The sequence below is a fragment of the Euleptes europaea genome, chromosome 2 (assembly GCF_029931775.1).
Source record: "Euleptes europaea isolate rEulEur1 chromosome 2, rEulEur1.hap1, whole genome shotgun sequence".
Taxonomy (NCBI): Eukaryota; Metazoa; Chordata; class Lepidosauria; order Squamata; family Sphaerodactylidae; genus Euleptes; species Euleptes europaea.
The window spans coordinates 47,183,864-47,210,044 of record NC_079313.1 but is presented as its reverse complement, the minus strand read 5'-3'; the positions used below and the strand labels follow the sequence as shown (position 1 = coordinate 47,210,044).

Here is a 26,181-nt window from a genome sequence, read left to right as displayed (position 1 = left end):
GATACCTAAATTAAAAAACCTTATTGTAAAATAACTCCAGTATCCCTTAGTTAAAACATACTATCACATGCCTATTTATTAAGCTACTCTGTAATGCCTGCTCACTATTTTCTTTAAGTTACCACCTATTTTCTAAGCAAAGTATTTACAATAGGTAAGGTTACAGTTTTAGTAAATACCAACTTAGCATAGACATCAAGCAAATTATTTTCTAAATGGCTGTTTCCTTTAAAAGGGCCTTTAAAAACTACACAATTTTATTCTTGAATAATCAAACAATAGTTGTTGCTTATTTGCTCTAAGTATTCTGGTATTCAGTTACATAATTAAGTTTGTGCATAATCATAATACGGCAGTGGCGGACTCGCCAGGGTGTCAGCTTGCCCGATGGCAAGTGGGCCCTGTGGGCCCGATGAAGTGGGCCCGCTTAAACATTAAACAATATGTTAAAAATGTTAATGACCTTTTAGTAGCTTGAAAATATAATAGAAGTTCCAATACTATTACTGTATGCAACTAAAATTTTAATTTTACCTTTTTTCCACTTATGTATGTTTTGAAAATTTTATTTATTTCTTATAAAAATTAAATGATAGCCTTATAGTTGTGGGTGGGGCCCCTTTGTCTCCTGGCAACCAATATGTTTAGACTCAGTCCGCCACTGTAATGGCAAACCACCCCATAAACTTAGACTGCCTAGTAAATGTCATGATTTGATGTCACCCCATGGGTTAGTAATGGGTTAGTCACCCCATGGATTAGTAATGGCCCTGAGAATTCCTGGAGAACAGGAGAAGTTCCAGCAGACTGGAGGAGGGCAAATGTGGTCCTCATCTTTACAAAGGGGGAAAAAGAAATCCCAAACAATTATTGCCCAGTCAGCCTGACATCAATACCAGGTAAGATACTAGAGCAGATAATTAAACAGACGGTCTGTAAGCACTTAGAGAGAAATGCCATGATCACTGACAGTCAACATGGGTTTCTCAAAAACAGGTCATGCCAAACTAATCTCATATCTTTTTTTGATAGAGTGACAAGTTTGGTAGATGAAGGGAATGCTGTAGATGTAGTGTACCTTGATTTCAATAAAGACTTTGATAAAGTCCCCCATGATTTTCTTGAAGCAAAGCTAGTCAAATGTGGGCTGGACACTGCTACTGTCAGGTGGATTGGTAATTGGTTGACCAACTGAACCCAAAGGGTGTTCATTAACGGCACAACTTCATCCTGGAGAGGCGTGACCAGTGGAGTGCCACAGGGGTCTGTCTTGGGACCGGTGCTATTTAACACTTTTATAAATGACTTGGAGGATGGAATAGAGGATATGATAATTAAATTTGCAGATGACACCAAGTTGGGAGGGGTAGTTAATACCCCAGAGGACAGGGTCAGAGTTCAGAATGACCTTGATAGACTGGAGAGCTGGGCCATAAACAATAAAATGGATTTCCAAAGGGAGAAGTGTAAGGTACTTCACCTAGGCAGAAACAACTTAAAGCACAAGTACAGGATGGGGGATAGTTGGCTTGACGACAGTACATGTGAAAGAGATCTGGGAGTCTTAGTGGACCACAAACTGAATATGAGTCAACAGTGTGATATGGTGGCTAAGAAGGCCAATGCAATTCTGGGCTGCATCAAAAAAAGTATTGTGTCTAGATTAAGGGAAGTAATGCTACCACTGTATTCTGCATTGGTCAGACCTCACTTGGAATACTGTGTCCAGTTTTGGGCTCCACAATTTAAGAAGGATGTTGACAAGTTGGAGCGTGTCCAGAGGACAGCGACCAGAATGGTCAAAGGTCTGGAATGTATGTCCTATGAGGAAAGACTTAAGGAGTTGGGTTTGTTTAGTCTGGAGAAGAGAAGGTTAAGGGGTGACATGATAGCCACGTTTAAATATTTGAAGGGTTGCCATGTTAAAGAGGGAACTAGCTTGTTCTCTGTTGCTTCAGAGACTAGAACACAGAGTAATGGATTAAAACTAAGAGAAAAGCAATTCCACCTAAACATTAGGAAGAACTTTGACAGTGAGGGCGGTTCGACGGTGGAATGCCCTGCCTCGGGGGGGGGGGGGGAAGTCCCCGTCTTTGGAGGTCTTTAAGCAGAGGTTGGATGGCCATCTGTCGGGAGCGCTTTGATTTTGGGATCCTGCATGGCAGGGGGTTGGAATGGATGGCCCTTGTGGTCTCTTCCAACCTTGTGTGATTTTGTGGCCCAGTGCTTGCACAGGGGACCACTTTTACCTTTTTAAAAGCTTGGGGACCATTTGATATCTCAACACTCAACAATTCCCTGTGGAGTATATGAAACTGCCTCAATTGCAAATTAGCATGGTTAAGGTGACAAGCCAATTTGGTCTATATGTCTGTCTAGCTATCTAGGGCATTTTAATCCCATCCTTCCTCTAAAGAGCTCAGAACAGCATATGTGGTTCTCTCCTCCTTATTTCATCCCCACCACAACCATGTAAGGCAAGTTAGGCTGAGAGAGTATGACTGGCTTAAGATCATCCAATGAGCTTCATGGAAGAATGGGGAACAGAAACTCAACTCTCCCAGATCCTACACCAATGTCCTAACCACTAACCCACCCAGGCTCTGATCACTGTTATATCTGCAGGATTGCATCTGCAGTACGGGTGTCATATCAAGAGCTCCGGCTCATGACAAAATGTCAGAATGTTACACTAATGTATTTATTAGATTATACTGCGTTTGTAATGTATTGAGTTAAAGCTGCCTTTTACAGTTACGGTGCATCTATCCTTTTCCATTAATATTTCTGAAATGAATAACTATAAGGAAGGGTTCCTTGAAAAAGCATAAGCCGCAATCTTGTCAAGCTATTCACAGAAGTAATTTCCTGGCTCAGTTCACAGGTGTTCATCTTGATCTTAAGGACAGCACCTTTTAGAAAACAGTTCAGTGCAAGCAGATAGATAGATGTATTAACCTGACTGCGTGCTTCTTTCAGTCAATCAGATATAGTTGATTAATTCTAAAACACTGGCCAATTTTAAATTGGGGAGACTGTAACTTAGTATTTTTTTTGTAGTATTCAGATAAAAGGAAAGTTTGCCAAACATTACCAAAAAAAAAGTTTTGTTAGAACTTCACCAATTAAAAATTGACCTAAATACGTTTAAAATTAACAAGTTGCAAATGACTCACAAACTAAAAGCACAACTTCTAAATATGTGGTTTTAAAAGCTCACTTTTGATTGTGATAACTTGTTAGCTTGTTTTGTAAATCAAAACAGATTTTAAGGATAGCCCGCTCGCAGTTTTCCTTGAACTTTGGAATTAATTTCTTTTTAAAACATTCTGAATGCCTGTACCTCCTTGTGTGGTAATACAAATTAAACCATTTTAAATGTTTCTGCTTCATCGGGAAAAAGTATGCATAACAATCTTATGCCATCTATAGGACTACAAAAAAGATTTAAAAACAAACGAGATATTTTTTCTTTCGCAGAACATTTTTATAATGCTTTTTAATTCATTTAGTATTATTTATTCTTTTTACCCCATCTACACAAGTACATGAAAGCTCCTGCACAATTTGTAAGTAACAAAACTGACTTGTGATATTCTTAATATAAATTGCAACTGGAAGGCAATAGTCAAAGAAACCCACACCGAAACTGAATGAATTTCTGGGAGCCAGGTAAATTCGTATCTCTTTCCTTAACTACAATGGCACTGGAATCAAATTCCTGCAGGACCACCTCTCCTGCTATGTTCTGCTCACCAGAGGTAAAATCACAACTGCCTGTCATGCACATTCTTTGTGGTGGCTCCCACATTATGGAAGGGTCTGCGTGAAGCTATCAGGAAGACACAATGCTTCTATCGTTTCACAAAATGTCTAAAACACAATTGTTCAGGAGAGCATTCTTGTAAAGTAAGTAGAGCTGTGACATAATAGATCAGCTTAGGTGGTGACTTCTGTTAGGAATAGTGGTGGTGGAAATATGACAACCCCATAAGATCTTCAAGACAAGAGACAAACAGAGGTGGTTTGCCACTGCCTGTCGCTGTCTCTAGTATTCCTTGGTGGTCTCCCATCAAAGTACCAACCATGGCCAACCCTGCTTAGCTTCCATCCAAGGTCGCACAAGCTAACCTGGACCATCCAGGTCAGGATAGTGTTTTCCCCCTTCTTCCAGTTCTTCAATCCCTGCCCCATTGCATTATGTTGTGTTACTAGGAATCTCTGCATTAGACTCAAATGTTATCATGTTTTGTAATCAGCTTGCTGATTGACTGAACAGTTCTATTGTCATCTGCCTTCAGTCCCAGTAAGAACTCCATAACTGTTACTTTTAAAGCTTTTTTGGACAACACATATTACTGCCATATGAAACAGAAAAAGTAAATGTTTTAAAAGATAGCATTTTCTTCTCAAGAGTGACAGTGTTTGTTTATTAGCTTGTAAGTCCTTACACTTTCTTCAATACCTCCACCCCGTGGGGCATCCCTGTGTGTATGTCAATAGTGTACATTTTTTAAAAATGGATGAAGAAGAGTTGGTTTTTATACCTTGATTCTCTCTACGTTTTAGGGGTTTCAAACCGGCTTACAATCACCTTCCCTTCCCCTCCCCACAAGACACCTAGTGAGGTAGGTGGGGCTGAGAGAGTTCTGAGAGAACTGTGACTAGCCCAAGGTCACCCAGCAGGGTTCATATGGAGTGGTGAAACAAACCCGGTTCACCAGATTAGAGTCTGCCGCTCAAGTGGAAGAGTGGGGAATCAAACCCGGTTCTCCAGATCAGAATCCACTGCTCTTAACCACTACACCACGTTGGCACAAATGGATGTATCACTCAAAAGCAGATGATTAATCAGCTAAAAGACCCCAATCTGGTACAGAGCCTTAAGGCAAGCATATCCCTGCAATCTAACCAGTGACTCATTAATGTATGAGGCTGTCACACAAGAAAATTTAATTTTGAACAGAAGCCTTTTGTAAGAGGAATGAGAGACAGTGAAACCATAATTAAGCATCAGTTTTGTGCAAGGTATTTACAATTACAACAGCTCTTCCTTACTGTGGAGCTGGTAGAGCATAAATGCTTCAAAACATGAAATTAAAAGGTCACTATACATTACATCAGCAACTATACTGATGTAAAAAAAAATTAAGATCTCCAGGCTTGTAAGAAACAGCAGCAGACTAATTTACATAACCATTAAAAGATCCTTTTGAAGTATTCTCCTTTAATTTGCATTCAATCATAGTTCTTAAAATACAACTGAAGTTGCAATTCAAATTTGGATTGAAATGTTTTGATTTTTCTGTTATGATCAAATAAAATGGCACAGTGGTCACTAGCGTGCTAAATATTCAGTTGTTTGGTAGAGGATAATGATGTCTGTCAGGAGCCCAACCTCAAGTAGATTTTCAAGCTGTGGCTTGAGGGGGTATTCAGGTAGGGATTCACAATGTTCACCACTGGTCAGGCCTTGATAAAAGAAATCTCCTGGGTCACCAGCCACACCAACAAAGAAGCGTCTTAAAAAGCAGAATGCCCAAATGGGCGATGTGATATAAGCCTGCTCTCTATACCTTTCAGCTTGCCCAGTCTGAGGATGTAGACAGGATTCTTGCAAGTCTGAGAGCTACTACCTGATTATACAACTCTTGCAGGGGCGTACACTTTCCAATTTCCTGGTGGGGCTGGGGATGGCCAGAGGCATTGCTATAACATCACAGGGAGGAGCCAGTGACATCACAGGAAGGGGCCTCTGTTGCCACTATCTATGGAGCAAGGCCATGGGGGATTTAGGGAGGAGCTCCCCAGAAATTTGGGGGGGGGCTTCCCAGAAATTTAGGGGGGCTTCAACAAATGATCTTCAGACAGTTGAAATTCAACTTTAACTTTTAAATAAGGCAAACTTTTTTATTTACATTTTTAAAATTTCAATAAAATCAAATATTCTCCTAATCCCCATTACCCCGTCTGCTGCTCCCACAAGCATCCTCTCCTGCCATATCCCACCTATCCTTCCCAATTTTCTTTCACCTCCCCACCTTCCTTTCCCCTCCCCACAAAAGACACCTTGTGAGGTAGGTGGGGCTGAGAGAGTTCTGAGAGAGCTGTGATTAGCCCAAGGTCACCTAGCAGGCTGCATATGGAGAAATGGGGAATTTAATATGGTTCTCCAGATTAGAGTCTGTCGCTCATGTGGAGGAGTGGGGAATCAAACCCGGTTCTCCAGATCAGAATCCACCACTCTTAACCACTACACCACGTTGGCACAAACGGATGTATTACTTAAAAGCAGATGATTCATCCCCATGTGTTGGTATGATTAGTGGTATACAGATTGTGTCATCTAGATACAACCCAGTCGTAAGATGTAACAATTCAAAATACCCTGTACTTAAATGACACCATAACATTGAGATCAATTTCCTGAGAGATCTGTTTATGTCCATAAAGAAAAGCCATGTGATTAAGCCTTGCCTGTCTCATGCTTGACCGTAGAAAAGTCTTTATTCTGTGAAGGCATGAGGGTGACCTTTCTGAGGTGCAGGAGGGAACAGGTATGGTAAGGGCTATTCTGATAAGTTTAGCTAATTCTGGTAGTAGCTGTTGCAGTCATTTTCCTTGTTCTCCGCTGAACAGATCAATCACATCACAAAGAGCAAAAAGTTTGAATTTTTTCTCCCTTGTGTGTGTGTAAAGTGCCGTCAAGTCGCAGCCAACTTATGGTGATCCCTTTTGGGGTTTTCATGGCAAGAGACTAACAGAGGCGGTTTGCCAGTGCCTTCCTCTGCACAGCAACCCTGGACTTCCTTGGTGGTCTCCCATCCAAATACTAACCAGGGCTGACCCTGCTTAGCTTCTGAGATCTGACGAGATCAGGCTAGATCATGCACTGACATACAAATGATATAATCCATCATCCTTGTTTGTACATTCTAGGGTATTTTATATAGAAGACTTGGATAGAAGATTACCAACGAAGACTAGGGTTGCTAAAGAGAAGAAAGTAATAGCAAACCACCTTTGATCATCTCTTGCCTTGAAAAACCTCAAGGGGTTGCAATAAATTGGTTACAACTTGACATTACTTGATTATTAATATTACATACTTACCAGATCACTTTCAACTTTTTTATTATATAAAGCTTCAACTTTGGAATCAAGCTCTGCTTGGATGTGATCTCTCCTTTTCAAGACTCCCTGGAATTATAAAGCAGTACATAAATTTAGAGTGGACAGCTCTATGTAGATAGATTTTTGAAGAAAAAAATCAAATACAAATGTTAGTGAGAACTTCCAATGTATGTCTTTTTTTTAAAAAAAATGGGACAAAGTAGATAATTTTTTCCTCTCATTCTCTCTATCATTAGTGCACATTACTGAAATGGACAGTCAGGAACGAAAAGTACTTGATTGTATGGATTCCATTATCAACATGGACTCTGCTGCCACGCAGTGATAGCCACTGAGTTAGATGGGTTTAAAGTAGACAAATTACACAAATTCAACCCTACTCAGGTAGATCTATAAAGAATAAGGCACAATGGCTAAATAGAACCTCCAGGCTCAGAGGTAGTATGGTGGGGATAAGAGGCAAAACAGGGAAGAAATGTTGTCATCAAGCCTTGTTGGTGGATGCCAGCCTCAATTTGAAACAGGATGTTGGATTAGACAGCTGTTGAATCCAATCCAGCAGGGCAGAATTTGGTCAGCTACAAACAACTGATTTCCATCACCCTACCCTGTAACCGAAATAGATACTGAGACTTTATTTTTATATTTCAGTGTTTTTCCTTGCTTGACATAAAAGACTAAGATCCCTCATGATATGCTGGTGAGTCTGTGAGAGTTAACAGCTGAGGCCCATATGAGAAATGCTGCCCCCTACTCCCAAGAGTACACAGCCAGATGGCAGTTGCAAATGTTTTGTGTCAATGCAAATTTTGCGTTAATGCAAGGAGTAACTACCCCCCTGCAGATACTACATGTAGCCTAATAAGGCTGAAAAGAAAGTCAGGGAGAACTGAGCAGGTCACCCCGTCTATTAAAAATTGTAATGCGCAAAAGACTTTTTTTTTTTGCTTTGTATCATGGGGAGATTTTTCTCATCAGTTTTGTGATGGTGCCCCTGTGGAGAAAAATATCATCTGCCACTTCAAGCCGCTACTTCAATTTCTTCGGCCCTACTACTTTCTCAAGTTAATGTGTTGCCGTTCTGCTGTGACTTCATTCCATGTAGCTCAAATAATATAGAAACTACATGGGAAGCATGGGATCGTGTGGGAAGTGTCTCCCTCCCATGGGTTTTGACATGCCTGCATTACCCAATCAGCAATGGATCGAGCTATGAAAAAGCAATAACCGTATCACTTCAGTAAACAGACATGAAGTATCTGGTCTTTATGATTTTCAAACACAGTAAATACCAGCTGTCACCACATGAGGGAGTGTTTGCAAGCATTCACATGCTAGTGCGAAAGTAAAATGATCTTGGTAATAACTTTAGAGCTCCCCACCCCATCCCAAAAAGAGAGCTTCAATTCATTTAATATGGCAAGAACCAAGCACTTAATACTGAAAGGATTCTCTGTTTGGAATAGCCTTATTCTAAATGCAGATGTCCTCCAATGTGACGTCAGGTAGGAAGACAGACGCACACGGCCCTCACATTCATGAATTCATTCATATAGTCGTGATAAATCAAGGGCCAGACAAGAAGATCTCAGCTCAGATGGTTTTTAGTAATGTTTATGCAGGATGATGATAATGCATATCGAGGCAAAGAACACTGAACTCTAAAGGTTTGGACCCTATGTGAATGCAACTCCAACGTACAAATATCAGGTGGGAGGCAGCAGTATCCCAATTTCCCCATTGTATGACAGCACCAGCAACAAATGCTTTATTAAAAAAAAAAAGCTACAGTATGCATATTTGTAAAATGAAAGCAGAAAAAACAGCTCTCCCCCACCCCAAACTCTTTCTTTTATATTCTTTTCACTTTGTAAAGAAACTTTCTGTGGTAATAGTTGGGGAAACAACTAAATTTTAAATGTGTCTTTTCCAAACACTGTCACCAAAAATTTCTGTACAAAGTCAGATCTCGGAAGCTAAGCAGGGTCAGTCCTGGTTAGTATTTGGATGGGAGACCACCAAGGACGTCTAGGGTCAAGATGCAGAGGCAGGCAGTGACAAACCACTTCTGAATATCCCTCACCTTGACTTGATGGTGAAAAACAGTTTCCTGAGTCTCTAACACTGAAAATAATCAGAACCCTTTGTAATAACAGCAGCACCATTCAGTTTTAAAATAAATTCCTTTTTTACAGGTCTACATTGGCTAGTCTGGGTACAGATGTAGTATTTCCAGATCAATGTCCTCTGTACTGCTATGATGGCTCTATTTCCAGTTTTGCTTTGGTAGCCACAAAACCAGTTTGACCATAGTCAAATTATCTCTCCCATAATAGCAATGGTACTATTAAATTACGGCCTATGCTCTGGACACACTACACCAGCACACAGCTACAAGTAGGAAAAACTCAACTGTGATGAAAACATATAAAGAGAAAGTGAAAAACAACAAAGCTCTTTCAAAGCTAATAGAACATTTAGATGGGTCATGATTTATATGAGTGGCACCCACTGACTCTGGCCTCTCCTCTCCCAGAATTGTTTGCCTCTGTATTACAAAGAGAAATTGGATATCTTCAGCAATTATGCTAATGTTAATATTTAAAACTTTGAGAAAAAGAATTATACAGTGATGGGTGAACTGGATATCACCTACATGTGGAATCAGAGGGCTACTTCACAGAACAGGTTAATTTATATATCACTGAGTCTGATGCAGATACACAAGTGCTTTCATGATGTGCCCCAGTGCAGGGAGATGTGAGTGATCCTGGACCATACAGGCCATGAAAGAAATACATGCTATTCGTTCAAATGTGATGGTGTACACTGAAATTCATACTATACAGTTATTTGGCAAGTTACTGAGATAGATGAGCCATAAATAGGTCATTTCTGCACAGACTTTTTACTGCCGCTTGGCTTCTAAGCTTAAATCTCCCCCCACCCCCAACCTTATACGTAGTATTGTTGCCCTGCTGTTTGCTGCCCAACTTTTCCCCATGTCCCCAATACGTAATAATCTCTCATTAGCCAACCTCATATTAGTCAACTGCATTCCCAACCATCAAATCGCATGCATATATATTCCAGAATTACTCCTTCTCAGAACTTTGGGGGGCCCCTTGAATCTAGCAGTCCCCCATTTGGTATCTGCCATAACCACCCACTACATGATTTCTAAACTCTTTAGCCCTCCGCCATGATCCTTTAAGGCCCTTACACCCTTGCTGCCTATCCAAAGCTAGAGTAGTTGAGTGAAAAGACTTTGCAAGCAGGTTTATGGCACTTTGGCTCTCTATTTATGAACTATTATGTTGTTTTTTTAAACAAAGACATCATGGTATACTGGTGCTGGGGGGGGACTTTTGGTTCAATTCATGGTGCTAGGTGTTACCTACTAAGCCTATCATGGCTTGGGACCCACATATCTGCAGAACCACCTCTCCAATACGCTCCAATGCAGCAGCTTTGCTCATCGGAGCAAAGTCTTCTGCAGGTGCCCACTGCAAATGGCTACAATTGACAGCTGCCAGTTGTTGTGTGTCTCCTCTGGTGGAATGGCTAGCCTGATGAAGTCAGGATGGCTCTCATACTACTAACATGTCACATAATGTAAAATGAAACTGTTCAGGAAGGTGTTGCTACAAAAGGGAATAGAGATGCAGTAAAACTGAATTGTTCAGGAGGGCACATTTTAATAAAGGGAATTGGATTGTAGCTTAATTGTGTGAAGAAATTGCAGGCAGTTTCCCCCCTCTCTTTCTTTCTCCCCCTCTTATTGCATTGTTAATTGGATGTATTATACTGTTTTCATTTTGTTGTTTATGTAACCGTGCGATTCAGTTTTACTGCATTGTTTACTGTATGTATTCCACTGGTCTTTATCGTGCTGTCTGATAACTCTGTAATCTGGACTTGAGTCTCAACGAGAAAGGCGGACAACAAATGAAGGAAAACACCACTCCTTAAGCACCGCACCACCCACACAACTGGGACACTGTGCCGACAGCAGTCCTTTGAAGGATGTGGCAATGAGATATGTACCTTTAAAATGGGACACCATAATAACCATGCCACACCTATGCCAACTTACCATTAATGTGTCACCGTAGAGCACATATTCATGTAGAGTAGGGAACAGGGTTTCAGAAAGTGCTGCCATCCGTTTCTCCATAGCTTTGCAGCACTGGTCAATGCAGCTGGCAACACTTTTCAGGGTGTCTACTAGGTCTTCTTCAGAAGCAGACCAAAGAGTGTGGATTGGGCCATATTCCTTCAATTCATAAAAGTAGTCTTAAAAACAACAACAACACCTTATTAATGACTTGCATTCTAAACTAATGTTTAAAACTACGAATCCATGCAGGACAAGAAATTAAATTGGATTTTTAGAACATTGCCAAAGGAGGAATATGTTCTTCTCCTTTTTTTCCCTGTGAATGAAAACTTTAAGAATGCAATCTATCAATATACCATGCTTCATGTCAGCTGGATATTGAAAATACATTAAACATACAGATTACATAAATTAAATATATACACATTAAGTCGAGACCTGCAAAATGTCACTGGAAGGGTATTATCTTCACATCCAGCTGATGTATATTCTGCTCAATCTTTCCTCCTTGTATTTTCTCTCATGTCTGACAAGTACAGACAGGTTGCTAGACTGGAATTTCCAGCAGCAGCTCAGCAATAAAGGGAATATTTATCAGCTGAAACTCTTGTACATGGCTAAAGAACATGGGAGTAAAGCTCCCTGCTTATTCCTTCCACTTGTCATGCTTTAAACCAGGAGGGTTCCATGGTCCACCAAACCCAACCAGCCACAAAATGGAAGTTCAATGGGGAAATGTGGTCACAATTACCCAATACATTTTATGAGAAATACACTGTGGTAACTTGCAAATACAATACCAAAACCACATCTGAGTTACTACAGACCAGGGATTCTAATATCTAACACTTAAGTAAGGGGAGTTGGTCAAAGACTTGGTCATAGATGAACAATGAATGTGATCAAAGGTGTGATCAGCTCATGGCCAGCAATGAAACCATAGGGGATATTTTTTCATTTACAAAAATCAGCGTGTTTTTTTAAAAAAAACAACAATTTATGCCAGTGCTCTTAAACACAAAGCAATGTTTTATAGCTAGGAACACGTGTACATGTTGCTGATCTGGACTAGGATGCTAGCACGCAAGAAGAGCCTTAAGCACCCCCCTTGCAACAATTTCTAAACTGAAATAGCACTAGGGAGCTGCTATCTACCCATCTGGCAAAATATATGTGTACCTATGCATCAGTATATGCAAGCTTCCCCAATGGGGAAAATGGTAGCTCTCAGGAGCCATTTCATGTAGAAATAAAGGCACTGACTGAAGCCCCTTCTCCTCATGTGCCACAGTCACAATCCAAATTGGGCCACATATGCCTGGGACTTAACTGCCAGGTGGGAATTCCCAGAACATAACTGTATACATTCCTTTGCAATATGTAACTTGGTCCTTACTTGTAACGGCATCTATGTGAATAGCAGGGAAATTCTCACAGTACAGTCACAATGGCAGTAGGGCTACATAACCTCCAAAGTCTAGCAGTGACCCCTCTCCAATCCACCAGTAAGTACATTTTATGCTGGTCAGAACTAGCCAAGCTGGTGTCAGAGAATGAGCTGAGACACAGGAGGTTACCAATTCACACCTCATCTCAGCCACAGGCTCATCTTTGGCAAGCCATTCTTTCTTAGCCTCGGTCTTCCATCAGCAATATGGGGACAGCAATCCTCATCTACATTACAGGGATGTTGAAGGATTACAACAATAATGTCTCTAAAGGACTATATAAATGCCAAGTTCCTCAGCAATATTGTCACTTGCTGCTCTGTGGGATGCTGCCACCAGCCACCTCCCCCACAAGCAATCAGGGTGGACAACCAAATAGCAGGTAAGCATGCAGCAACAGGTTTGGTGAAGTGGCAAGCTGTGTGCTGTTCGACAGCAGTGCCAGCCACCTTCTCCTTCTAACAGTGAGGCTCCTTGTACAGTGAGGCTTTTCCTCCCTCAACACGGCATCTCTTCTTTTACACAGGGCCTTTTTTGAGGATGGATGGAGCTGCTGTGTCCCAGTGCTCAACTGAGCGTGACCATCATCCTGCTTGGAATTCTGGGTTTCTTGCTGCCAACAGGGAATAGTCCAGGACTCACAGCAGAAAGACAGCTGCTAGGGAAGAACGGAACCATGTTTACTCACCGAGAGGGTTCATTCTGTTCGGAGGTAGGGCATCTTGAAGCGCTGGGTTTTCCCATCCATTGCTAGGGGAGGCAGGATCTGACTTTTCACTTCCAGTCTCCTGATGGGAATGACCTCAGCTTCCAGTTTACCTTATGTCTAGTTTCATATGTCCTGAGCTAGGACATATTAACAGTATACAAATAGAAGGAAAAAACAGTAAACAGTAAAGTGCTTAAAGATGCAACTGGTAAGGGCTTAGAGCAACGGCTCTAAGACAGAGAACTAATGAGAAAAACCTTGATCTGAATGTACAGTATCCGTTAATTTGCGTAGAACTAGAATCCACCCTGGATCCGAGTGCATAGCTCTCTTCTTCCGGGTGGGCAAGATGCCCTTCTACCTCAGAGCAGAAAGAACCTTGTCGGTGAGTAAACATGGTTCCAGTCTCGCTCTGAGGGAAGGGCTTCTTGAAGTGCTGGGACATCCAAGAGCTGTATGACTTTAATGGGTGGGAATTAATCCTTTCCCTCTAACTCAAGGAAGTGTTGTAGGACCCTGTGTCCTAATGCTACCTCAGCCGAGGCAAAGGTATTGACACGGTGGTGTTTAATGAAGTAGATATGTTAGACCAGGTTGCGGCCCTACATACCTCTTCTACCAATGCCTGTCTCTTGAAGGCTGCAGTCGTAGCATCACTTCTTACTGAATGGGCAGTGATCCCCATCGGGACTGGGATCTTACTTGCCTTATAGGCCTCTATGATGCACTGCCTAAGAGCCCTGCTAAGGGATGGTTTAGACATCCTGTTGCCCTTGTTGGGGGCTGAGAGGTTAATAAACAAGTAAGGTGAGCTCCTAAGGGGCGCTGTCCTGTGGATGAACACCTTCAGTGCCCTACACACATCTAGGGTGTGCCACTCCTTTTCCTTCAGATTGCTAGGTTTGGGACAGAATGAAGGTAACTGCAATTCTTGTTGATGATGAAAAAAGGAATTAACTAAGGTAAGTACACAAAACTACTTTGTCCTTATGAAAGACACAGAGGTCCTTCCTGATGGAATAGGCTCCGAGCTCTGACACTCTTCTTCTGATGTTACGGCGATTAGGAAAATGGTCTTCGTTCAAAGGAATTGGAGGGGCACCTCTTGCGAGGGGTCAAACGGAGCGCAGGTAAGAGCTGAAAGCACCACATTAAGTTGCCACATTGGAAACCTATGAATCATAGGAGGATTAGATTGGAGAACTCCCTTCAGGAAGGTCTTAATCTGTGGGTGTTTGGATATGGGATATCCTTCCAAGGAAGGAACCACTGTAGAAATAGCTGTTACTTATTTCCTCAAGGTGGCCACTCAAAGCTTCTTCTGAACTCTGTCCTGAAGGAAGGCTAGAAAGTTGAGCAGTTCTGGGGCTAAGGGGAGCCCTTTCTCTTGCACCACCAAACGTAGGTTTTCCATGTGTAGTTATAAATTCTTTGAGTAGACGCACGTCTCACTTGTAGAATGGTACAGACTACATCTGGTTCTAGCCTCAGATCTTTCAACCTTCTCCTTTCAATCTCCATCTGGTCAGTTTGTACCATCCTGGATCTGGATGGTGAATGGGTCCCTGATGGATCAGGTCTGGCCGTACTGGTAGGGTCCAAGGTTCTTGGATCGACATCTCCAGCATGGTGGAGTACTATGGGCGTCGTGGCCAGTCTGGGGCTATCAGGATGACTTCTGCTCTTTCCAGATGGATTTTTCTCAGGACCTTTGGCAAGACTGGAATTGGGGAAAATGCATACAGCACTTCTGATGGCCAGGGAGACATTAGTGCGTCTGTTCTCTCCGCTCTTGGGTGAAATAATCTGGTGAAGAATTGGAGGAGATGGTTCCAGGACATGTCCACTTGTAGTGTTCCGTACCTATCATCATCTGGAATGCCACTGGACTGAGTGGCCACTCCCCTTCATCAATGGTTTGACAACTCAGCCAGTCTGTTTTGGTCTTCTATATGCCGCTGATGTGTTCCGCCCGAATCGATCTAAGGTGACCTTCCGCCCACAGGAGAATGAGTTCTGCCTCCTTGTGCAGACGGGATGACTTGGACCCACCGTGTTTGTTGATATGGGCCTTGGCGGAAATGTTGTTCATTCTGATGAGGACAAAGTTGTCTAGAATGATAGAGGAGAATTTGAGCAGGGCCCGATGAATAGCTCTCAGCTCCAGCTGGTTTATATGCAAGAGCTTTTCTTCTTGTCTCCACTCTCCTTGGGTGAAGTGGTCCTCGAGGGTGGCTCCCAGCCCTCCAGACTTGCATCCATAAAAATTGGTATTGGTTCGCGATGCAGGTACTCTTGTTCTTTGATTAGATTGTCTTTCTTCTTCCACTATCGCAGGCTCTGGTGCATATTGGAGGAGGGCTGGTTTGTCTGTTTTGTGAAGAATGCTGGCCTGATGGGGGTGAAGCAGCCATTGAAGTGGCCTGGACTGAAGTCGTGCCCATGGAACTATGCTGATACAAGAAATCATTAGGCCCTGTAGGCTGGTTAAGGCCATGAGGCGAGAGGACGCTGACTTGGTGGTGGATCTTGCCGGGTTGGATATTTTGAGAACCCTGTCATGTGGGAGGGACAAGGTGTTGGCCACAGAATCTATGGTGACCCCTAGTTGTTGGAACCTTTTTAATGGCTGCAATTGGCTTTTTCTGTTGATGAAATACTCCATCCTCTGCAATCAAATCAGATGACTTCAATGCAGCGACAGGGGCATCTACAGAAGGTAGTCTAAACATCTCCATGACAAATAGTGCCATATCATATAGCTTTTTTATGCCCACTGGGAATTGCCTATTGGCAGTAAATTTATCCCATTCAGCTTGGATCACCTTCTCAAAATATTCAGGTAAGGGAACCTTTTTATTTACTGCCTCAAAATCAGGGAAGTACTCTTTGACACCCTGTGCTTGAACTTAGGCTTAGACTGTGGGATCAGGATCATCAGACAGGTCCAAGGCAATAAGGGCCTTAGACAGTAGGGACTGATAATCATCATGAGAAAAGAGCCTAAGTTGATGTTCCTCTTCCCTTAAAGGGATTTCATCATCCAAATTAAACTCCCCTTCCTCCCTTTGATTGTTCATTGACTCAAGGGCAGCCTGCCCATAAGTATTCCTGTGCAGGGGCTCAGAATTATAGCAGGATTTCATGGCTGCTTTAGTGGGCCATGGATATCCATGTGCAGCAGGGCTCTTCAGAGTATACTGTCTGGGATTGAGCAGGGGAACTCCCAGGGGAAACCATTTGGGCCACTGGAGCCAAAAAAGGGGGGGAGAGGAGGAGGTTGCCTTCATTGGAAGTGCTTTTCAAAGGCTAGGCTAATCATTTGAGCAACCTCCTCGTGAGTAACTGATTTAACTCCCGCACCCTCACCTGAGGGGGGTGGTTCATCACCCTTAGGTGTTTTCTCCTGGGAATATCCATCAGCCCTCTCCAACCCAACAGCAACAGCCTGGGTGGAACTGGTGCGAACGGAGGCAGCTGAAGCAATCACAGTTTTTTTTTTTGCTGAGCCACTGTTTTTTCGTGCCTTTTTAAAGGTGTGGGTCAACCCAGTGCTTTTTTGCCACCTGCTCGTTGTTCCTGCTCCGGCTGCTCTGACAGACCGCAGGAGCAGCTGACAGAGGGCCTGGAGTCGTTTTGCTGGGAAGGACACAATGCTAGATCATGATCCTCTGTAGTGAGGAAATTGTCCTCCTTCCGTCTGCCTTTCGTCCAGTCAGCCATTTTGCCAGCCCGGTCTCTTTCTCACTTTCTCTCCCACTTAATTAAGACAGGAAATAAAGGGAAGGATTAGAAGGAGAAAGGGCAGAATAGAAAGTAATGTAAAAAGAACACAGTAGTAGTAGTAGCAGCGAAGAAAGAAAACAGAGAAACTCTAAATGGGACCTAACATAGCAGCAGCTCTGCTGTGCAGTTGCTCTCTCTAGAGGCAGGAGGGAAACTGGAAGCTGAGGTCATTCCCATCAGAAGACAGGAAGTAAAAAGTCAGATCCTGCCTTCCCTAGCAATGGATGGGAAGAACCAAGCACTTCAAGATACCCTTCCCTCAGAGAGAGAAGACCCAATGTCTGCTTCTCCCCTTTAAGCCTTTTACAGTTCAATCCTAAACACACTTTCCTGGGAGTAAGCCCCAGAGAGCAGATTTCAGTAGGATTCTGAGACCTACTTAGGATCACATTGTAAAAGCGGTGCTAGAATAAGTTAGAACCCAGCTGTTGTTGTCTGACAGGAGTAGTTTGCTGCTGCTTCCACTAGTAGACACAGAAAAAAACACACGGAAGGGTCAGTGGCTCAGTGGCAGAGCATCTGCTTGACATGCCAAAGGTCCCAAGTTCAATCACTGGCATCTCCAGTCAAAAGGATAAGGTAGTAGGTGATGTGAAAGATCTCAACCTGAAACCCTGGAGAGCTGCTGCCAGTCTGGGTAGATGATACTGACTTTGATGAACTAATTGTCTGATTCAGTATAAGGCAACTTCATGTGACTCCATATGATATTCTCTAGTACTAGCCATGTCTACACTTTTCCCTTTGCAAGAGACTTGGTTAATAGGGCAGCAGTGAATAATTCAAGCATAGAGAAGAGTTGCTGGATTCTACCTTCTTTTAGCACAGCTACTTGGAGTCTCAAAGAAGTGGAATTATCAAGTGATCAACCCGTGGCCCATGATCTGTATGTGCTCAGCTCTTCTTTCCTACCAACCTTTTTCTTCCTTATAAACTCTGTGCGAGATTTTGTCCAAGAGACTGATTTTCTGGCTAAATACGTCCACGTAGTCACTCATTTCTGTGAACGCACCAGGACGGTTTTTCACAGCTCCTCCTCGCATCGAGGATGCAACCGCTTTGACCGTTTGTCCCATTTTGCTCAACAAACCAGGCCCCTCCTTCTTGTGAGAGGAAAGTTCCTGAAAATTAAGGGACAAAAGCAAATGTTTATGTAGGTGGCTGTGTCTTTGTTCATGCCAAATTAAAAGAAAATGCAGTGAAAGTGCCCCCACAGCACAGTCTCCATCTTGCTTTCATGTAGTGTATGTACATAATGTGGGGGTCCCAGGTGGCCATCACAAGTGCCACACTGAGGTCACCTGTACCTCATCATCCAATCCTTTGGACTCTCTGACGACTTCTGTCAATTGCCCAACATGGTTTCATCCATAATCCCAGTTAAGAACTTCCTAGCAATCTTCCTTGGGGATTCACATAACGTAGTCAAATGGGGTTTTGAAGCTCAAACATACTTTTCTGGGAAGTTATATTATTTCACAGTGACTTCCTCTAAATGTTTTGTAGTGTTTATGATTCTGTAGAAAACAAACACATTTGCCTTCTTAGCACAGTATTCACCTTTCAACTAGATTGTACTAGGAAGAGATGAGACCTTGACTGAGCAAGTTGGGAGATGCTACATTTATAATAAACACAAGACAACCCTGCACTTGCTGCTTTCTATCAATCATTTGTCAGTGAAGTATAAAGAAAGGAGAAGGAAACAAACAAGCTTAATGCAAGTTCCTCAGCTCTCCCCAAAGAAAAGTCTGGGCAGGAGGGCAATATCATCTGACTTGGGCCCAACTTACAGATGCCATTCTAAACTTGTCCAATACCTATTTTGGACACTCATGGCAAATCATACATTCTAGTAACAACAATAATAGTAACTAAAGTTTATTTACCCAGGCTTGAGCAGTAAGAAAAATTTTCAGATCTTCATTAAAAGTTAAAGTGGGATGATCGACAACCCGGTTTAAAAATTTATGCAGTGCTTTCTTTCGAGTCTCGATAAAATTGTCATTAAATCGTTCCATAACTCCTTTCATTATGAATTTTTCAGGCAACGGCTAAGTAAAAAATAGAAAGGGTCAGGGGGAAAGATGAGCTACATAATTGTATGCATATCTGAAAAATATATAATTTTAAGTGAAGCAATGGAAAATATGTTCTGTATGCAAAATTGTGCTTTAAATTAAAATGGCTGGTGTCATTTTTGTTACTGAAAGAAATATAAGCACGAGTCCCATAAAAAAAATAACGGGGGAGAAGGAAATCCTACTCTACCGCCCCTTACTTCTTGCTCCCTTTTTTGCTACTCACTGTCATATACCTCCTCTCCTTCTGGTCTCCTCTCTTCCCCACCCCTTATCCAGCTTTCCTTACCCCACCATCAGCCCTTCATAGCTGCTGGGACAACTGAAAATACCACCTAAACCTGCAGAATTTTTTTTTTGGGGGGGGAGGGTATCCCAAAATGGGGTGGTGACGACAACTAATTTTTTTGCAAAGTTGAGGTATCCCCTGAGCTTGCAGAACCCTTGTTGGTAATTATGACTTGCACTGTAAGGGTCTCTGCCATTTGCATGAGGACCAGTGCTACAAATTAAATACAGCAGTAAGCAAGATTAGAGGCCACAAAAACAATGGTGCTATATGTTTTCCCCACATGTACCTTCTCTCCACTGTGGATCACAGTTTTCTACCTAAGTAAACAAGCTAGCAAACAAGCTAGTAAACAAGAGTCTAGACCTACAGGAATGATCAATGTTGAATGTGCTTCTTCAAGTTTTCTCTTTAACCAAAGGAAATCCTGATACCGCCGTCTAACTTCATACTCGCTGGAGTCAAATTCACCACGGGTTGTCTGCAAATCATTTTTAAAAGGACAAATTACGAACATACTTAAACATGCTTCAGAAATGCATGGGGGAGGGGATGTGGCTCAATGGTAGAGCATCTGCTTGGCATGCAGAAGGTCCCAGGTTCAATCCCTGGCATCTCCAGTTAAAGGGACTAGGCAGGTAGGTGATGTGAAACACCTCTGCCCTGAGACCCTGCAGCGCTGCTGCTGGTTTGAGTAGACAATACTGACTTTGATGGACCAAAGGTCTGATTCAGTACAAGGCAGCTTCATGTGTTCATAGTTGCTACTCGGGAATGTTCATGCTTCCCTAGGAGAGTGAGGTTTCGAACCTGGGCCTCCCAGATCCTAGTCTGACACTCTAACTGCTATACCACATGGACTGTCTGCTTTTCTCACTAAAACTCAAGGCAGATTACACAACTACCCAACCACACAAAAGCTAGAATCTCTTGATTAAAATAAAAAAGCAAATGGAAATGTAATGTTCTAACTATTTCTATTGTTTCTGTTACCCCAATACAAGTAATATGTTAAATGAGACCCCAGGATAGTAATAACTGGGTAGACGGGTCCTACCCGTTTAAATTAACACCATGAATTATAATCCTGATTTACTCCCAAATAGGCATACATCAGATCAGTCTTCATAACTTTATCTTACATTTACAAACCAGTAATCTACTTAGAGCAGCTGCTCCTATAAAATCAGCAATTATCAGGGATATTTCAGCGTGGGCCAGTTACAGGTTGCTGTTTTTTTATGAGACAAACTAAGCTGTCAAAATATGTGTCCTCTAGGCTTAAAAATAACTTTTTAAACTGCCTTATGATTGCCATGTAAGTGTGTGTTTGTAGGGGGAAAGTCTCTGGAACAGTTCCTTGCAGGGATAACAGGCATCTAATGACAAGATATCTGGAGGGGAAGCTACCTCATTCTGACAAGCAGTATTAGCAATCACTGGTCACACAGGAAGTGCAGCTGGCAGAAGTAAGAGCCTTTTTGAAGAGGCTCATGTATCTGGTGCATTCTGGATTAAACCCTGCTGCAAAATGAGGAACCCTTCCAAATCACTTCCATGTGATCTGGCCATGCTATTAATACTCATAACCAAGATTCAAAGATCTACTTTAGCAATGACCCAGAGCTTGTGCGTGCCCGATGAAATGTCTATTTTTTTTCTCTGAACAGTAGTCCCACATGCCATACTACAAGTTGGTATGGAAAGTCCCCTTAGTTACGTGGCAAGCCATATGACAGAGAGTGTTAGAGAAACACAAGCCCCCAAGGGTCAGAAAAACTAGTTGAATCCAAGCTTATGTCACCAGACCACACTGCACTACTAACGTTCTTGCACTCTATAAAAACATTATAATTATTTAGCAATTTTAAACATTTTCCTTTACAGTATCCTGATCTACAACATCAATTTCCACATGCAAACTTACAAGAAGCACAAGCTGCTATTTGCACCATCGTCAATCACCTGCAAAGTTTAAATGATGGAAGTCACACTGTACAGCTCACCTTTGTAACAACTCTGTAGGTGATGAATGTCTCAATGGCAGCGATGTGGCTTTCTGGATTGTCAACTGTAACAAAAAGGTCCTTTAATTCTTGTTCATCTTCAAATTTATACTGGTTTATCATAGAAGAAGGAGATGTTGGCATCAAAGGACTGAATGAATTTGCCTCCATCAGTGATGCGTCCTGTGGATAAACAAGACATTTGAAAGACATTTCACTCCCACCCCAAAGATTCCACTTGCTGCCATTTGAACTAGTAGGAATCATTAGAATATTTAAATGATTGCATATAACTTGTGGGTTCGACATATTGTCAAGGGTTACAAGTGGCCTTCATATTGTGAGCCGCAAACACACACATTATATTTATGAAAATATGAAACATCCATGTTTCTAGCCCTCAAGGTTGTAGGGAGAAAAGCCATTTCAATGTTTATAAAGAACACAACTTGACTGAACAAGTTGCCGGTTGTGGACTTACCCGGGCCGGATCTGAAGGGAAAAGGGGGTGCCCTCAAGGCAGGGGGGGGGCTGCGCTCGCCACGCATCTCGCAAGGCCCCGCCAGCCCCACGGATTTTTGGTGATTGGGGGGCGGCGTAGCGGAGTGTAGTCAGGCCAGCTGCCTGACCCCCGCGCTTCTCCCCGCGCTTATTAAAGCGGCGCGCAGACCGGCCGCCGTCCTGTTTGCGTGCGGGACGGCGGCAAGAAGACCCGCCCACCCTCCCTCTTTTATGGTTTTGTAGTTCCTTTTCATCACAGCTTCTGGGCGGTTTTTGCATGGGGTCTGATCCAAGATGGGAAGAGGTGCCTTTCCTTCCCGTTTGTGGGGACCCCCTTAAGGGGTCTTGGGATGGAGTACAACAGAGTTGCCCGACTGGGCTTGTGTTCGGTACTCCAATCCCAGGTGGCGCTGGCCTCACACAGAGATTCCCGTCCTGGTGGAGCCATCTAAGCTGTCCCAACAGGCGGTGCTGTCTCAACAGGTGGTTGGGCCGTTTATCGATGCTTTCGATATATCGGATGACAGGGTGGTGATCTGATACTTGGATCCACCCCCATGGTTTTCTGCCAATGCTCCATTCTGTTGTGATCAATAAAGCTGTGGCCAATTTTATTACCCAATAAGTACAGCGTGTGTGTGTTCATTTTGCTGATCCTCCTTCCCCCCTTTTCCGGGGAGCCATTCGCCCATGGGGCCACAAAATGCTGGATATGCAATATAGAGGGTCGAAGAAGAATTACTGCATTAAATAACAGCTTTAGTTTTCCCTTGAAAACAAAGCACACTATCAGAAGCCCCCAATTATGTATAATTTTGGACTGCTGATAATAGTTTGGCAGCTTAGCTCTTTAAAGGATCCTATAACACATGAAAGAAAAATCAAGTTATTGACTCATTGCTCTCCAATTAACTGTTTGTTCTATAAAAAGCAAGATTTTAGTTTCAAACTCTTTCAAGATGCTTTCCCCAGCAGTTCCGACCCCTGCTGACATTTCAACCAGCTGCTCTTTTATTGTCAGGCAACAGCCAGCTCCACAATGGCTATCTCCCTAAAAACTGGCCACTCGGTCAACAACGAGGCAACAAGGGGGGAAAAGGGTATCAATCAACGTAAAAGCCACAATTGCCCTTTTTAAAAAGAGTCTTGGCACCTAGAACTGTGGCATCACTTCCCCTGACCCATAAAGGTCAAACATCCAGACTCTCCCCTTCTTTTCAGGCAACAGAAACCCTTCGGAAATAAGCAGGTAAACCCTGTACTGGAAAGAGCATTTTTACAATGCTTAAATGGCTAGTATTCCATGTACGGTTTCTGATAGATTGCTACATGAAGTGGTCAAACGAACCCAAAGGAAACTCCCTGAATGGCTGCAGCATTGTGGGAAGAAAAGTAAAAACAACTAACCTACAGCCTTTATAATTACAGCAAGCGTAGATTAGTGGCTAAGAGAGCAAGATGGAAAGTGTCACCTTTGCCACAAATCTATTAGGTTATTGTGGGAAACTGACCCACTTCTCATCTCATCTGAAATATGGTGATAATATAACTTTTGTTACAGGGTTATTATAATGATCTACATACATTTAATTAGCCATATAAATGCTAAGTATTACTATTTATGTTTATGCGTTTATACATTTTTACTGAATAATAGTATATGATTATGATTCTATGATTCCTTTCAGTGCTGTTTTAATGTTCAAATGTTTTAATGTTTGCTGCCTTGGGGACCCTATTTGGGTGGAAAGGCAAGATAAAAATGTTTTTAATAACAAAAACAATACGCAATTTAAACATTATTCTAGAACGGGGTCCCCCAACCTTTTTGAGCCCACAAGCACCTTTGGAATTCTGACACAGGGTGATGGGTTCCACAAAACGGGTCCCACAGGAAGTGGCGCCAACCAGAAAAGGGGCACTTGCAGGAGGCAATGCTCTACACACTGAGAAAGCCCAAACGCAGGGGGAAAGGGGTCAATTTTAAAAATACACTAAAAAAGCGGAGAGAGAATCAAACTAACACTGTGGTGGTAGCTGCCACTGAAACAATGTCATTTTAATCTGCCCTGTCAATCAGATCTCCAGTGATCAACCAGTAGCCCTGTTGGGCAAGTGCCTGACCTCACCCACTTTCTAACAACACTCGGTGGGTGCCAGGAAAGGTGTTGGTGGGTGCCCACAGGCACCATGTTGGGGACCCCTGTTCTGGAATGTTCATGGCAGAGGCAGGATTTGAACGGAGAACTTGCCAGGTTTTAAATTATTCTTTTACTTAAAAGATTTTTAAATTGTATTTTATATACATATAAACAGCCTGAGACCCAGCATGGTGTGGAGGTTGAGAGATAGTATAGTGTAGCAGAGTATTGATCTAGGGCTGGGGAGCTCTTTGCCACGAAGCTTACTGGGCCAGTTGCTTTCTCTTAGCCTAATCTACCTCACAGGGATGTTGTAAGGATAACATGTAGGAGGGAAAGACCTTATTCATCACTCTTAACTCTTTGGAGGAAGGACAGGAATAAAATTGTAATAGATACAACAGCTGATGGTTCATACCCTTAGCTAGTGCACAATACAAGTTCTGTATTCACAAAATAAGCTTTTTTTGCCATCAAGTCACATCTGACTTATGGCAACCTCTGGTAAAGTTTACTTTGAGGCAAATTATGACAGGTGCCAGTAACCTTTTAAAACAGGACTGCCTCAGCTCTTGATTCAGAACGTAAAAGGTCCTGCACATCTAATGCCAACTGGGCACAACAAGAAAAGGGGGAAGGGGTACTATATTTTCTTCTAAAATAGCACTCAGGGTTCCTGTGCTCCAGGGGCACCATTAGGCTACATAGTCAGTTATTTTATAAAATGTATGTACTTCATGTTTATATTTTGAGTAATAATGTGAGTTATTAAATTTGACAGCTTTAAGATTCTCATTTTTCACTGGTTAGAGAGCCACTTTATTTCCATTGTGAAAGCTGCAAGAAATGATGTATGAAGTCAATTTACTTCTAGGTACTCATGCACTAGAAAAATAATAATATTTTGGTTAGGCAGCAAACTTTGCAGGTGCATACATGGAAGGAGCAGAAGCAGGGCAATTCCCATCCTATTAATACTATGTTTAGAGGAACGCTTCTATTAACGTTTGCAAAAATTAGTTTTACAATCCAGAGACAACGCCAACTGGTTGATCCCTTCCAAAATTAGGTATGTAAATATCTCAAGTGGTATTTTGACACAATAACTAGGCTACATGTGTAAAATCTTGGCGCTATCAAAGACAGAACACAAATCTCCAGTGATTCCATTCACAGAAACTGGGAATGGTAAAGCTGACTGATCTGGAAATCTTAGAGGGCACCACTATTTACTGGTTTGGGAACAAGCTTGAAGGCATTCAAAAATACTTAAAGGAGATTCTTGGAATATGGTAGTGAGGCCAAAGCCTTTGCTCAGAAGATGACTTGTTATTAGGGTTGCCAACCATCAGGTACTAGCTGGAGATCTCCCGCTATTACAACTGATCTCCAGCTGACAGATCAGTTCACCTGGAGAAAAAGGCCGCCTTGGCAATTGGACTCTATGGCATTGAAGTCTTTCCCCTCCCTAAACCCTGCCCTCCTCAGGCTCCACCCCAAAAACCTCCCACCGGTTGCAAAAAGGGACCTGGCAACCCTACTTGTTATCATTTCTGCAAGTCCAACTATATACTGGGTCACCCTAATTTTTAGTTGGTCACTTTTAACTAGTTTATTGGCAATTCCAAATACAATTTGTCATCATGAGTCACTACAGAAGAGACAGGTTCTTTCACATTCAAGCTGGTATGTGTAACCTGATTGCCCTTGCCAACAGTGTCACTTATTCAAAGCAGCAAAGCTGTAGGAATTCATGTGGGTAAGTCTCCTCCCTTCAAGCCACTTTGGGTCCTTCAGGGTTACAAATTATATTTTACCCATACGCATGCACACACACACACACAATCTGGAACCCTGAATGGAAATGTGTTGGGATAGAGAGTGGGGAGCGAGGAAAGGTTTGAATACTTCATTTAACTCAGACCACACACTTCTGCAGCTCCTCTGTGGAGAAAAGAAGGGCTGC

The 26,181-nt window shown here is 42.4% G+C and overlaps 1 protein-coding gene and 1 non-coding gene across 2 annotated transcripts in view; one reads left to right on the top strand and one right to left on the bottom strand.

Moving 5' to 3' along the window:
- Positions 1 to 26,181, bottom strand: part of SNX7 (sorting nexin 7) — a 52,030-nt gene that overhangs the window by 16,588 nt on the left and 9,261 nt on the right. Inside the window, exons 2-7 of the mRNA XM_056844154.1 lie at positions 21,574 to 21,756; positions 19,938 to 20,048; positions 19,087 to 19,251; positions 18,114 to 18,318; positions 11,231 to 11,430; positions 7,114 to 7,200 (exon numbers count right to left, since the gene is read on the bottom strand). Of these exons, the coding sequence (XP_056700132.1) occupies positions 7,114 to 7,200; positions 11,231 to 11,430; positions 18,114 to 18,318; positions 19,087 to 19,251; positions 19,938 to 20,048; positions 21,574 to 21,744 (939 nt within the window). The 5' untranslated portion in view covers positions 21,745 to 21,756. The remainder of the gene's footprint in view (positions 1 to 7,113; positions 7,201 to 11,230; positions 11,431 to 18,113; positions 18,319 to 19,086; positions 19,252 to 19,937; positions 20,049 to 21,573; positions 21,757 to 26,181) is intronic.
- On the top strand, positions 20,116 to 20,187 carry TRNAA-GGC (transfer RNA alanine (anticodon GGC)). The gene has a single exon. It is a non-coding gene; the product is annotated as a tRNA-Ala (tRNA).